The sequence below is a fragment of the Spermophilus citellus genome (genome assembly GCF_964194105.1).
Source record: "Spermophilus citellus genome assembly, chromosome: 4".
Lineage (NCBI taxonomy): Eukaryota > Metazoa > Chordata > Mammalia > Rodentia > Sciuridae > Spermophilus > Spermophilus citellus.
In genome coordinates this window covers 180,953,551-180,966,571 of record NC_138185.1, presented here as the reverse complement: position 1 = coordinate 180,966,571, position 13,021 = coordinate 180,953,551, and the positions used below count along the sequence as shown (strand labels likewise).

At 33.0% G+C, this 13,021-nt stretch overlaps 1 protein-coding gene across 9 annotated transcripts in view; it reads right to left on the bottom strand.

Annotated features, from left to right (window-relative positions):
- RALGAPA1 (Ral GTPase activating protein catalytic subunit alpha 1) overlaps positions 1–13,021 on the bottom strand; it is a 224,815-nt gene that overhangs the window by 35,467 nt on the left and 176,327 nt on the right. For all 9 annotated transcript variants that reach the window (XR_014021551.1, XM_081290574.1, XM_081290578.1 and 6 more), the window contains one exon: positions 91–249. Coding sequence is in view for 8 of the 9 variants with exons in the window: in XM_081290574.1 (XP_081146700.1) it covers positions 91–249 (159 nt within the window). In the remaining variant the exon portion in view is untranslated. The remainder of the gene's footprint in view (positions 1–90; positions 250–13,021) is intronic.

Here is a 13,021-nt window from a genome sequence, read left to right as displayed (position 1 = left end):
TCTAATTTTTCTTCTATAAGATGGAAAGAATTCACAAACCAAACAGAACTCAAAATCTAGTATTAAAAATGGGAGCAAAGGAGTTCTTACCTCTGGCTTTTTCATTATTTGGATACTGAACATGTGATTTTTCATTGGATATATTATAATAAGAACATCGCCAAATTCTGTAGGAATAATTCCTCTCCTGTAGTCTCTGGTATGCTCTGACCAAACAATGTGTACTTCATCATTTCCTAAATGTCTCAACTGGAAAACCAAGAAAATAATTTATAGTGCCTTATAAAAAGCTCTGTGAGTATAGTCATATAGTTAGTAACAACAACATACTATAAAAAGGAGAAAATGTAAATAAATAAAAAATGATTAAATTTCATTTGGTCATTTTCACAACATATGAAACACATTTAAAGACAGTGTGAGACACTGCAGAAGACAATCTTAACTGCACATAGTCAATGAGAAGCAGAGAGAACTTAAAAAGATTCACATATAGTTCATTTTTCTTAACTAGCAACTGCACCAATTCTTTACTACCAAACTTTTAAAGATTGTTTACAAGAGTGACTAATTTGAGATTCTTCTTTTTCTGACCACTCTCTGGAAGTGCTAATGAGTGGTAAAGTGGCCTGAAGGAGGCAACAGGAAGAGAAATAAAAGAAATAGATAATTCATGAATTGGATGATCACTTATTGAGTAACACAAAGTGTGGTTTAACAAATTTCCAGGTTTTCTTTGTCTATGAAACTATCTTGAGAGTTATTAGACCTTTAAAATGTTATTTAGATACCTGTAATGGTTACAAAGGTGTTTCTGGCAGTCTGAGTTAATGTTATAATTAAAACTGCATCAAAATAAAGCATCCAAAGCTGGATTTCTTGTAAATTATTAAAAAAATTAACTTAATGCCTATGATTCTTGAATTTTATTCTTGGTGATTACTGTAAAACATAAATTTTATTATTCTAGTACATTTATTGATTCTGCCACTTAATACATTTGAGTCCACTTTCAGTTTACTTTGCGATATTCTAGTCACATTAAAGGTGGGAAAGTTTGAAGACAAAACTAGGGATAGTTTTTATGCTAATGTATAAGAAATTTCTATTTTAAAAATGTGTCATTTATTTTTGATTAAGGGCATAGGGTAAGCAAAAAAACAATATGTGACTTAAAGACAGGAGTTAAGTTCAATTACTGAAAGGCTCTCTTCTGTCACTCCTTAACCCTGGAGTTAACTCCTTAATCTTATAGTTAACCCCTTTATGCCTGTATATAACATAACTGGAATGATATAAATATGGGATGTGGACTTTGTGACATTTTTTTAAAAGAAAAAAAAAAAGGATTACACAACTCAGAAAAGCCATGGCTCTATAATTTCATTTTTTAATCAAAATACTTTAAAAATATCCTTCCTATACAGCCATCCCCATGTGTCAGCTTCCCTAATAGGTTTATGTTAACTGAATACAAAAGAAATGTGAAATAAATTTAACCAGGAGGGATGATCCAATCTAATTTTGATACATTAATGTCATATGCTGTACATGTTACAATAGCAGCCAGATCTAATACTAAGCTCCAGGCTATACTGAGATTTCTAAATGGCAGATTGTTCTAAGTGATATCAAGTATAATTGAAGTAATAAACGATAGTAAAAGCTGAGCACACTGTCAGGAAGAATTTAAGTATTTACTTTTTAAAATTAAATGAGTTAGGTTAGGAAAGACAAGACAACTGAAATAATGCAGGTCTCAATTTACAGAAAATTCCTTTTATTTATCTGCTACATTAACCTTTGAACTCTTGCCAAAACTACCTATAATTTCTAGTGCCCACTTATCTAAAGAACCAAGAGAAAGGGGCAACTGTACTTTTATATTATAGCTATAGTTTGTCTTCAAATATCTTCCACATAATATTAAGTCTGTTATAGAAGAAGTTCAATGGAAAAGAACACATAATTTTGCCAAGATGTTGTAATAAAGATTTTTGGCATAGAACCATGTGCACAACAAAGTCATTCAAAACATGTTCAAACATTTTAAGGGAAAAGGTTCATAAAAATCCTTATTGTTTACATTCAAATGCTAAAAAACGCAATTATTTTGGGCTGTCATGAGGAAAACATAAAAAATGTTTTCACTTTTTTATGTCTTTAAAATATGTTGTACAACAATTAAACAAACTAAGGAATTGCCAATCACTACTAAGTATCTTGGGAATTTTTGAAAGACTACTAAATGAATGGATTTTTAGTGATTAAAAGTTAACAGAAGGCTGGGTTGTGGCACAGTGGTAGAACACTTGCCTAGCATGTGTGGGTTTGATCCTCAGCACCACATAAAAATAAATGAATAAATAAAGGTTAAAAATGCATTAAAATATATTTTTTAAAAAGTTAACAGAAACTTCAGATGTATGTGCATTTGACATACTTTGCATATGATTCTACATTTATTTCTTATCTCTTATGGACCTAAAAGACTGTGTTCCCTATGTATAGTCAGCAGGTACATTCTCAAAATTCTGAAAGAAGTTCCTATCTACATGTTTTTGGACTCAGACGCCAATTCATTTCTGAAATACAGTACAAAAATTCCATATATTGGAAAGGTCTGTTAACAAGACTGGCAAACAAATTACTCTTCCAGATTGACTTCTACTGCCATCGAAGCTGTTTTGGAATTCATGGTTGCTATGGTTTAGATAGGGGGTGTCCCCCAAAAGCTCACGTGTGAGACAATGCAAGAAGTTTATAGAGGTGAAAAGATTGGGTTATCAGAGCCTAAACCTAATCAGTGCATTAATCCACTGACAGGGATTAACTGGTTGGTAACTCTAGGCAAGGTAGAATGTGACTGGAAGAGGTGGGTCCCTGTGGCTGTGCCTTTAGGGTATATATTTGGTCCTTGTTGAGCAGAGCACACTCTCTCTCTTTCTCTCTGCTTCTTGGTGCAATGTCCTGAGCCACTTTCCTCCACCACTCTTCTGCTATGATGTTCTGCCTCACCCTGAGCCCCCAAGGAATGGAGAGCTGGCCTTCTATGACTAAGACCTCTGAAACCAGGAGCCCCCAAATAAACTTTTCCTCCTCTAATAGTTCTTGTCAGGTCCTTTAGTTACAGAAATGAAAAAGCTGACTGAAACAATGGTATATAACATAGCCTACAGATTATCATTATTAATTTATGATGATAAAGTAGCAAAATAAAGTTCAACATGTATAAAATTAAAGTCCTGGACACATTATGGACACATTAAGATCACTGAAAGACATTATGGACACATTAAGATCACTGAAAGAGATCTTAAAGGTATCATTTCCCACCCAATGCAGGAACTCACTGCAATACCTCTGAGAAGTATATACCTTGCCTCTGCTCGAATATTTATACCAAAGTCAAATCCGCACTCCTGAAGCTAGTTCTTCTGAATGAGCCTTACAAAACAAATCCAATTTGTATTTTATATATTATCTTTTAAGATATTTAAAGATTAATATCTCACTTTCCTTTTCCAGGTTATTAAGTGCCCTTCATTCCTCTTCTTATAATTTATAAAATATTTACCATTGTGTGTATTGCCTCAATTTATTGATGTTTCTATTAAACTGTATCATCTGTAACAGAATATAATATCTAATATAGCAAACCAATATTGGAACTGTTTGTTGTTCTGGTCACTAAATTATTAATTTTTTTCTATCTTAATAACATTGCTTAAATCAAATTCTAGTCAAGTCAAATCCATAAATCTTTTTTTCTTACAAAGTTTTTTTTAAGCAAGTATAAATGAATGCCAAAACTAGGAAGGATTTCATATTTATCCTTTATTAAATTTTATCTTGCCAAATTCAGATTTATTTTTAAGCAAGGTCTATTGTTAGCCAATTTTGCTATTCAGTGTGTATTGGCTCTCTCTTTTCCATATTTAGGTTATGTTTAAATTCAAATCTTATGTCTTCATTTGGGTTTTGAAGAAAAAAGTCAAATGGGACAGGTTTGGCTTAAAGTCTTAACAGTGAGTCATTACAGATTTTCTTCCTGGTTAAAAAAAAATTCCTACATTTATTAAGGGTATTTATCATGTGGTTACTATTTGTTAAGTGTTCACCGTTCTGTGTGTGATTTGTGATAATTCATTTAATTTCACTACAATGTCTACAGGTAAGTATAATTAGTATCATATCTATTTTTATAGGTGGGGAATTAAAACTTAAAAGATGATGGAGCTTGCCTAAGGTTAAACTACTAGAAAGTGGGAGAATCTGGATTTGAACCCAGGAAGGCTAGTCCCAGAACCCATACTTTAACTACATCCCTATATTGCCACTTGCTAAATAATTTATGTTCTGAACATAATTATACTGTCAGTCATGAACATACTTACCTAACTACTATTAAGACCACATTTCTTCAACTTGTCCACAACAAAGAACTTAGTTAAATGCTTTATACAGACTATGGTTGTTCATGATCTAGTAATCCTATTAAAACAAATTAAGTTATTTTGATGTGATTTGTTTTGGTGAACTTATGGTGGCTCCTAGTGATCACTATTTCATTAACTAAGTGCTCACGAACCATCTGTTTAATAATCCTATTTTGCTAGGTACTGACATGGAGCTCATGAATGTTGTCATTTCTGCACTCTGTGGTCTGGTCTGTATCCTTTTGTGAAAATCAGATGCTTGCCATTGCTACAGATTCAGTGTTTATATCACCTTAAACAAACTGGGGTTGAAGTTCTAACCCCAATGTGATAGTATTAGAAGGCAGGTACTTTGAGAGGTGATTAGATCATGAGGGCTCTTTTACAAATAATTAATCCCTTTATAAAAGAGGCCTAGAGAACTTGCTTGCTGTTTCTACGATATGAAGTTACAGTAAGACAGATGCTTGTGAACCAGGAAGTGGCCTTTTACCAGACACTGAATCTGCCAGCCTTGATATTGCCAGCCTCCATACAAGTGAGAAATAAATTTCTGTGGTTTATAAGCAATTTAGTTTACGGTACTTTTGCTGTTGCTGTCCTAATGAACAAAGACATCCATCTTAAGGCAGTACTCTAGTTCTCCATGATTATCAACAGGGACTCTGGAGTTATTCCTAGATTTCCTCAGTGCCATATCATTCAACTGGGGCTGTAGACTAGAAATTCATGTAAGGTAAATATATTATCTCTCATAAAATCAGTTTACTGAAAAGCTCCTAAAGCCCCCATTTTGTTAAAGGTAACTATCAACTAATTATAATGATTCAGGAGCAATATCTGAGAGTGTTTTCTTGATTCTACTGGCTTCTTTACTAGTCTAACAAGTTCTTCATTTTTAAAAAATGTATTTTCTTTGTACTTTCCACTGTTGTCCTAGAGCAGTTGCTAATCATCCTGTATATCTGGACTAGTTCATGAGTTCTTAAAAGGTCTTCTCTCTACCCTCCCTCACTCCTTCCAATCTATCACCTTTCATTCATTAGCAAATATTAACTGAGAGTTGACTATCCTGTGCTAGCTTTTTGCAAATGCAATGAGGAAAAAGAGATATGGTCTCTGCTCTCAAAGCTTTAGGGTTCAACGGAGGAAATGGAGCAAAATAATCAAATATAAAAAAATAAATAATTGAAAATACACATAATACTCTACATATACTTTTCTACTATCTATAATGGCACTTGAACAAAAAGCTGAAGAACACATAGAAGCTAATTAGGTTAGGCAGTTACTTCAGAACAATTACTATGTATGTGGAAAATGAAACAGCATTCTCACTGTCCCACCTCTCCATCATTTCAACTACCTTCCAGACACATTTAGCAAAACATAACTATCCCATACCCTCAATTATTTTAAAGTACATTTTCGTAGTCACACTTATTTTCGTATATTCATTTGCTATCTGAATCATCCATTTTTAAAAACTAAGCTTTTTTTTTTTTTTAAATCAATAGGCACATCTAGTACTACGCCTTAATAAGGGGTTGGTCATCCAATAAATGTTGCTGGATATTAAAAAGATAGATAACAATATTTACCTTGGCAATTTTTTTCTATAACTATGTGGTAGAGAGTATAAAAATAGAATTATCTGCAATAATGGCATTTATTTTAATGTGAGGCCTGAATGACAATAAAGGTGTCTATAGGTAGTTCTTTTGATTTGAAATATTTATTAAGCATCAACAGGCCTGATTTTAGGTGCTGATAATACAGCAGTAAAGAAACAAAATCCGTGTTCTCATGACTTTGATACTGAAGTGGGAAGAATCAGATAAATATATATATACACACACACATACACAAAAAAAAAACACAAATAGGATAATTTTACATGATGGTAACTGTTAGAAATAAAATAATATACGGTAATGTGGCAGTGTGTCTCAATAGAATGGGGCTTCTTTAGCCAGAATGGTCTGGGAAGGTCTTTCTAAGAAACTGTCATGTAAGTTTGACAGAAGAACAGCAAGAATGGAGGAAATTTGCAGAAAAAAAACATTTCAAACTGAGAATAGTTGAGTATATATAGCCTCTGATACATAAAGGAGTTTGATATGTTGGAAGGCTAGAATGAAAGTCAGTGAGGCCAGATTGAATAAGAAGGTGACAGGAAAGGAGATCACAGAGTTAGACAAGTGGTCAAATCATGAAGAACACCAAAGGACACAGTGAGAAATTATAATTTTATTCTACATGAAATGAGAAGCAACTGCTATCCTATTCAAATTATGCCATTCACACTGGGGAGACAAATTTGCACTGAATCACTGTATTTTTCTATCATTTATCTTTGTCAAGAGGAGGACATTTGTAGAAATTAGGGTTATATTTAGGGTCTTATATTAAAATGGAATTATGTAAGGTTAATTGCTACATTGGGACTGAAACTATGAGTATAATTTCATAGCTATTATTAATTATACTATTAAACTCACTTAGACTAAAATAATAAAAATTTTCTAGTTCTTAAACTTGCTTTTTAAATATTCACTCTCCAGAATTATGTTTAACACACAATTCTTTGGAAAGTATCTTATATTTTGCTTTTACATAAAATTTAAAAACAGATTTATTTATTTATTTTTATTTTTTTTTTTCAAAGAGAGAGTGAGAGAGGAGAGAGAGTGAGAGAGAGAATTTTTTTTTTTTAATATTTATTTATTTTTTTTAGTTCTCGGCGGACACAACATCTTTGTTGGTATGTGGTGCTGAGGATCGAACCCGGGCCGCACGCATGCGAGGCGAGCGCGCTACCGCTTGAGCCACATCCCCAGCCCTTAAAAACAGATTTAAAATTAAAATTTAAACCAATCAGGTCTCCAGGGCTCATTTATTTATGCAACTATTGTGACCAAATTTCAAGACAGAAAATGAAATGTTGTCCATTACACTAATAGTATTTCAGAGGGAACTGACTTAAATAAAGTGCTTCTTTCCCCTCTTTTGGGGGGTCCAGGAAATGAAAGCTAGACTAGAGTATCCAACTAAGTATGCTACAATTATCTCAACTTGATCTTCATCAAACTTCTAAAAGGATGATTCAGCTACCTTGGAAGCAGAGTATCAGCAAGTGGCTAGAACAAGGAGATAGAGGAAATGAGAGAGGCTCCTGTGAACACTTTATACCAATGCTTGCAGCACTTCTGATTTTTAGGGGTGAATAACACTCAGTTAAGTGGAAATTATTTTTAACCATTTTCCATCAATCTTCCTCAGGTAGAGATAATTTATAGGACAGATGGTTTGGACTGGGGTTATATCAGGATTGTTGATATGGTGGTATATTTCTAAGAGAGACTACTAGAATGAATGGTTAATTTGTTCAAAAGTATAGTATACGTTATAAACATTCTGCTGCTACTGGCTTTAGCCTTGAAACACCTTTCTTCACAAAAAATAAAAATGCTACACTTAAATACATCTAAGGAAATTTATTTCTCATTCTGAGAAAATAAAATGCTAAAAAATTTTACAAAACACCGCATAATATTTTAAATAAAAAGTCTGAACTAAAAGTGGTTTCTACAAAATGGATATAAATGATTTTCTCCTACCCAAGTTTAAAACAAAGAACCAGAGTCATAAATAATTCTAGGTTGCCAGAGGCATGGCAATTTCTTTATACTGACTGTCGACTATCTAATTTAATTAGGAGGTATTAAACTCCATGCTGAGGTCAACAAGCCTTACTTCCTCCAATATTACACTTCAACCAGTGCTCATTAATGTGTCTACTGAATGGATTAACACACCTGAAGATGTATGTACAAAGGATAGGGGGGACAACCTAATGATACTCAATTGTTCATTTATAATAGGACACATGTTCTAGGCCCCAACTTATTACCACTAATGTAGAATTTATTAAATTCAGGAGAAAAAATACCAATACAGAAAGTGATTTTTTATTAAGAAGAACTGGAATAAGATAACTGGATTCTATGATTAAGTTTTACTGTTTAACCTATTAAAAAGGAAGTGATAGTATAAGAGAACTAAAATACAAGCCTATTATGGAGAAAAATCTTACTAGAACTCTGAGGAGCAGATTAAAAGCAGGAATCACAGAGAAATGAAAAAATCAGTATATAGAGAAAGTATAATTCTCTATTGGACAAACCTTTTAAATTGCTTTATTTAAGCAAAAAAGCTTATCCAGTCTGGGTAATTTTCTTCAATAACAGGTATAATTATTATTTTAACAGCTAAAATATATACATGCTTGCATTATAAAAAGAGAATGCTTCTGGCCTCTTTTTTTTATTGGCTGTTCAAAACATTACAAAGCTCTTGACATATCATATTTCATACATTAGATTCAAGTGGGTTATGAACTCCCATTTTTACCCCGTCTACAGATTGCAGAATCACATCGGTTACACATCCACATTTTTACATAACGCCATAATAGTAACTGTTGTATTCTGCTACCTTTCCTATCCTCTACTATCCCCCCTCCGCTTCTGGCCTCTTAAATGCAGGAAATATTATGCCATGTTATAATCTGAGTTGTTCTCTTTACTAAATAATTGGGAAAATATGAACTTTTTCATCTGATATATATATATGTAATATATATGTACACACATATATTTTTTTAATGTTTATTTTTTAGTTTTTTAGGTGGACACAATATCTCTATTTTATTTTTTATGTGGTGCTGAGGATCAAACCCAGGACCTCACGCATGCCAGGTGAGCACACTACCACTTGAGCCACATCCTGAGCCCCCCATATATATATATATTAGTTGTAAATGGACACAATGCCTTTATTTTATTTATTGTCATGTGATGCTCAGGATCGAATCCAGTGCCTCACATGAGCTAGGCAAGCACTCTACCACTGAGCCAAAACTCCAGTCTTTCATCTGGTATATTATTAAATAATTTTAAATTTAAAATTAAAACTTTTTCTAGGGTACAATGTCAGCAAAATGGCAAGCTAGGAAGCTCCAAGCTCTTGTTCCTTTACAGAAACATCAAAGAAATATGATTTCATTGGTAGAAAAACCTGAGTCCACAAAAATTTATTAGACCTAATACATAAATTCAGCAAAAATGCAAGATACAAATCAACACATAAAAATCAGTTGGATTTGTATATGCTAATAGTAACAACCTGCAAAAGAAATTATGAAAACTATATTTTCATAGTATGAAGAAGCATAGAATTCTTAGGGATAAATTTAACCAAGTAGGCAAAAGACTTACACTGAAAAATGTAAAGCATTGCAGAAAGAATTTAATGTGACATAAATAAAAGGCATTTATTCCATGTGTTCATAGATTGGAAGACTTAATACTACCTAAAGTGATACCACAGATTCAATGTAATCCCCATCAAAATCTCAACAGTGTTTTGAAAGGGAGAAACTCATCCTAAAATTTTTATATAGAATCTCAAGAGACCTTGAAGGCCAACACAGTCTTGAAAATAGAATAAAGTTGAAGGTCTCATATCTTCTGATTTTAAAATGAACTACAATGCTACAGGAATTGAAACAGTATGGGGACTGGCATAAGGACAGATATTTAGACCAACAGATTTGATTACAAGAGCTTTTCAACAAATGGTGATAAGAAAACTGGGTATCCATATGCAAAAAAATAAAGCTGGATTTATATGTCACACCATCTACAAAAATTAGTTCAAAATAAGTCCAAGAACTAAATGTTAAAAGCTAAAACTATAAAACTTAGAAGAAAACTGAGGGAAAAATCTTCATGAGACTGAATTTGGCAATTATTTCTTGGTGAAACCCAAAGCAGAGGCAACAAAAGAAAAATTAAATTCCATCAAAATTAAAACTTTTGTGCATCAAGGATACTACCAACTAAGTGAAAAGACAACCCACAAAATGTGAGGAAATATTGGTAAATCATATAACTGACAAGGGATTAATAACTAGAATAAAGAACTCCTTCAATGCAACAACAACAAAATACAAATAACCTATTAAAAATGCGTACAGGACTAGACATTTCACCAAGGAAGGTATACAAATGGCCATAAGTAAATGAAAAGATGTTAAACTTCATTAGTTATTGGGAAAATGCAAATCAAAACCACAATGAAATAACCAGAGCAATTTTTTTAAAAAGTGGAAAATAAGAAGTGTTGGCAAAAATGTGAAAAAACTGGAACACTTGTGTATGGCTGAATTGTTAGCAGGGATATAAAATGGTGTAGCTGCTATGAGCTACAGTTTCACAGTTATTCAGAAAGGTAAACATATATTTATATATGACTGAGCAATTATATTCCTAGATGTATAGCCAAAAGAATTGAAAATAAGGATTCAAACAAATAACTGTATGCTAATGTTCATTGCAATATTACTCACAAGATTTAAAAGGTGGAACCAACTCAGGTCCATCAACAAATAGATAAACAACAGTATGCTAGCTGCATACAATGAATTATTGTTTTGCCATTTCAGGAATGAAATTCTTACACATGATATAACATAGATAAAACCTTGAAAACATTATGCTATTAGGTTTATAATCTAGTGTACAATTAATTGGTAAGGATGTGGACAAAAGAGAACCTTGGTAAATAGCTGGTGAGAATGTAAACTAGTATAACAATTATGGAAAACAGTATAAAAGTTCCTCTAAAAACTAAAAATAGTAAACCATATAAACCAATAATACCACTATTGGGAAAATTAAAAAAATATTTTGAACCAAATGAAAATGACAAAGTTATGGAAAGGGGCTGTGATGGTGATTGCAAAGCACTATGAGTTTACTTGGAGCCAATAAACTAGTTTAAAATGTTTTTAAAAATTGGTTTAAAATGAGCAGGTGCAGTGGCATACACTTATAATCCTAGTGACTCAGGAGGCTAAGGCAGGAGGATTTCAAATTTGAGGCCAGACTTGCAAACTCAGCAAGACTCTGTGTTAAAATTAAAAGAAATAAAATAAAAAGGGCTGAGATGTAGGTCAGTGGGTAAAGTGACTGGCTTAAATCCCCAATTTTACAAATGAATGAATGAACGAAAAAACAGACAAACAAAAAGTTTAGAATAAACTGGGCATGGTGTTTGCACATCTGTAGTCTAATTACTTGGGAGGCTGAGGAAGGCTGATTCAAAGAAAGTGAAATCATTATGTTAAAGAGATATATGCATCCCTGTTTACTGAACCATTATTCACAATAACCAAGATATAGAATCAATCTAAGTGTCTATGTATAGATGAATGAATAAAGAAAATATGGTATATATACACAGTGGAATACTATTCAGCTTAAAAATGAAGGAAATCCTGTCATTTGTGACAACATGAATAAACCTGAGGGACATTAAGCTAGGCACAGAAAGACAAATTCAATGTGATCTTACTTATTTTTGAAATCTAAAAAAGTCAAAGAACTAGCCAAGAGCAATCAGACAAGAAAAAGAAATCAAAGGAATCCAAACTGAAAAGGAAAAAGTAAAATTATCTTTATTTGCAGATGGCATAATGATATATGTAGAAAACACCAAAGATTCCACAAAAAAGTTAGCAATAAAAAATGAATTCAGTAAACTTGCAGGATACAAAATCAAGAAACAAAATCAGCAGCATTTTATATGTAACAATGACCTAAGAAATCAAGAAAAGAATCCCATTTATGAAAGACAAAAAACAACCCCCCCAAACCCACAAATACTTAGAAATAAATTTAACCAAAGAGGTAAACGATGTGAAAATTGAGAACCATAAAACATTGATGAAAGAAATTGAAGACACAAATAAACAGAAAGATATCCTGTGTTCATGGACTGAAAGACTATTGTTAAATTGTCAATTCTACCCAAAGCAATATACAGATTTAATACTATCCCTAACCAAATTCCAATGGTATTCTTCACAGAAATAGAAAATCAATCCTTAAATTTGTATGGAATCACAAGAAACCCCAAATAACCAAAGCAGTAATGGGAAAGAAAAAGAAAGTTGAAGGCATTGTACTCTGTGATTTAAAATTATATTAATAGCATACCAAGGCCAGAGATCCTGACAGAGGCCCACCCTGCACCCACGCAGGGAGCTACCCCGCTCTGGGGTTCCTTATTCACCAAAGCGTGGCTCCAAAGCTCAACATCAGGATACAAATAGGCTTGAGGCTGCCACTGCCACGAAACTGGGATATCGCCACTTCTATCAAGGGACAACAATAAGGACCTGGTAAGAAGTCACCAAGGTTCCTGTGGGCCTGGCAGCACCAGAGGTTTCTCTATACTAGGGGTACGTACTAACAGTCATCCTGTTGTAACAGGGAGTCTTGCATGGGGTTGCCTTTCTCTTGTTTCTCCTACTAACAGCCAACTTCTTATGATTACCTTCTCACTAGTCATATAATCGAATACTTCCTTATCCTTATATCCTAACCTCATAAATATCTCAGCCAACTCCCCAGTCCTCCCTTCTACCATTAGAAACTGTAAAACATTATGTAAACCTATTGACTATATGGTAGAAGATAACTCTTTATTTCTGATTATAGTGACAAAATGGTAAA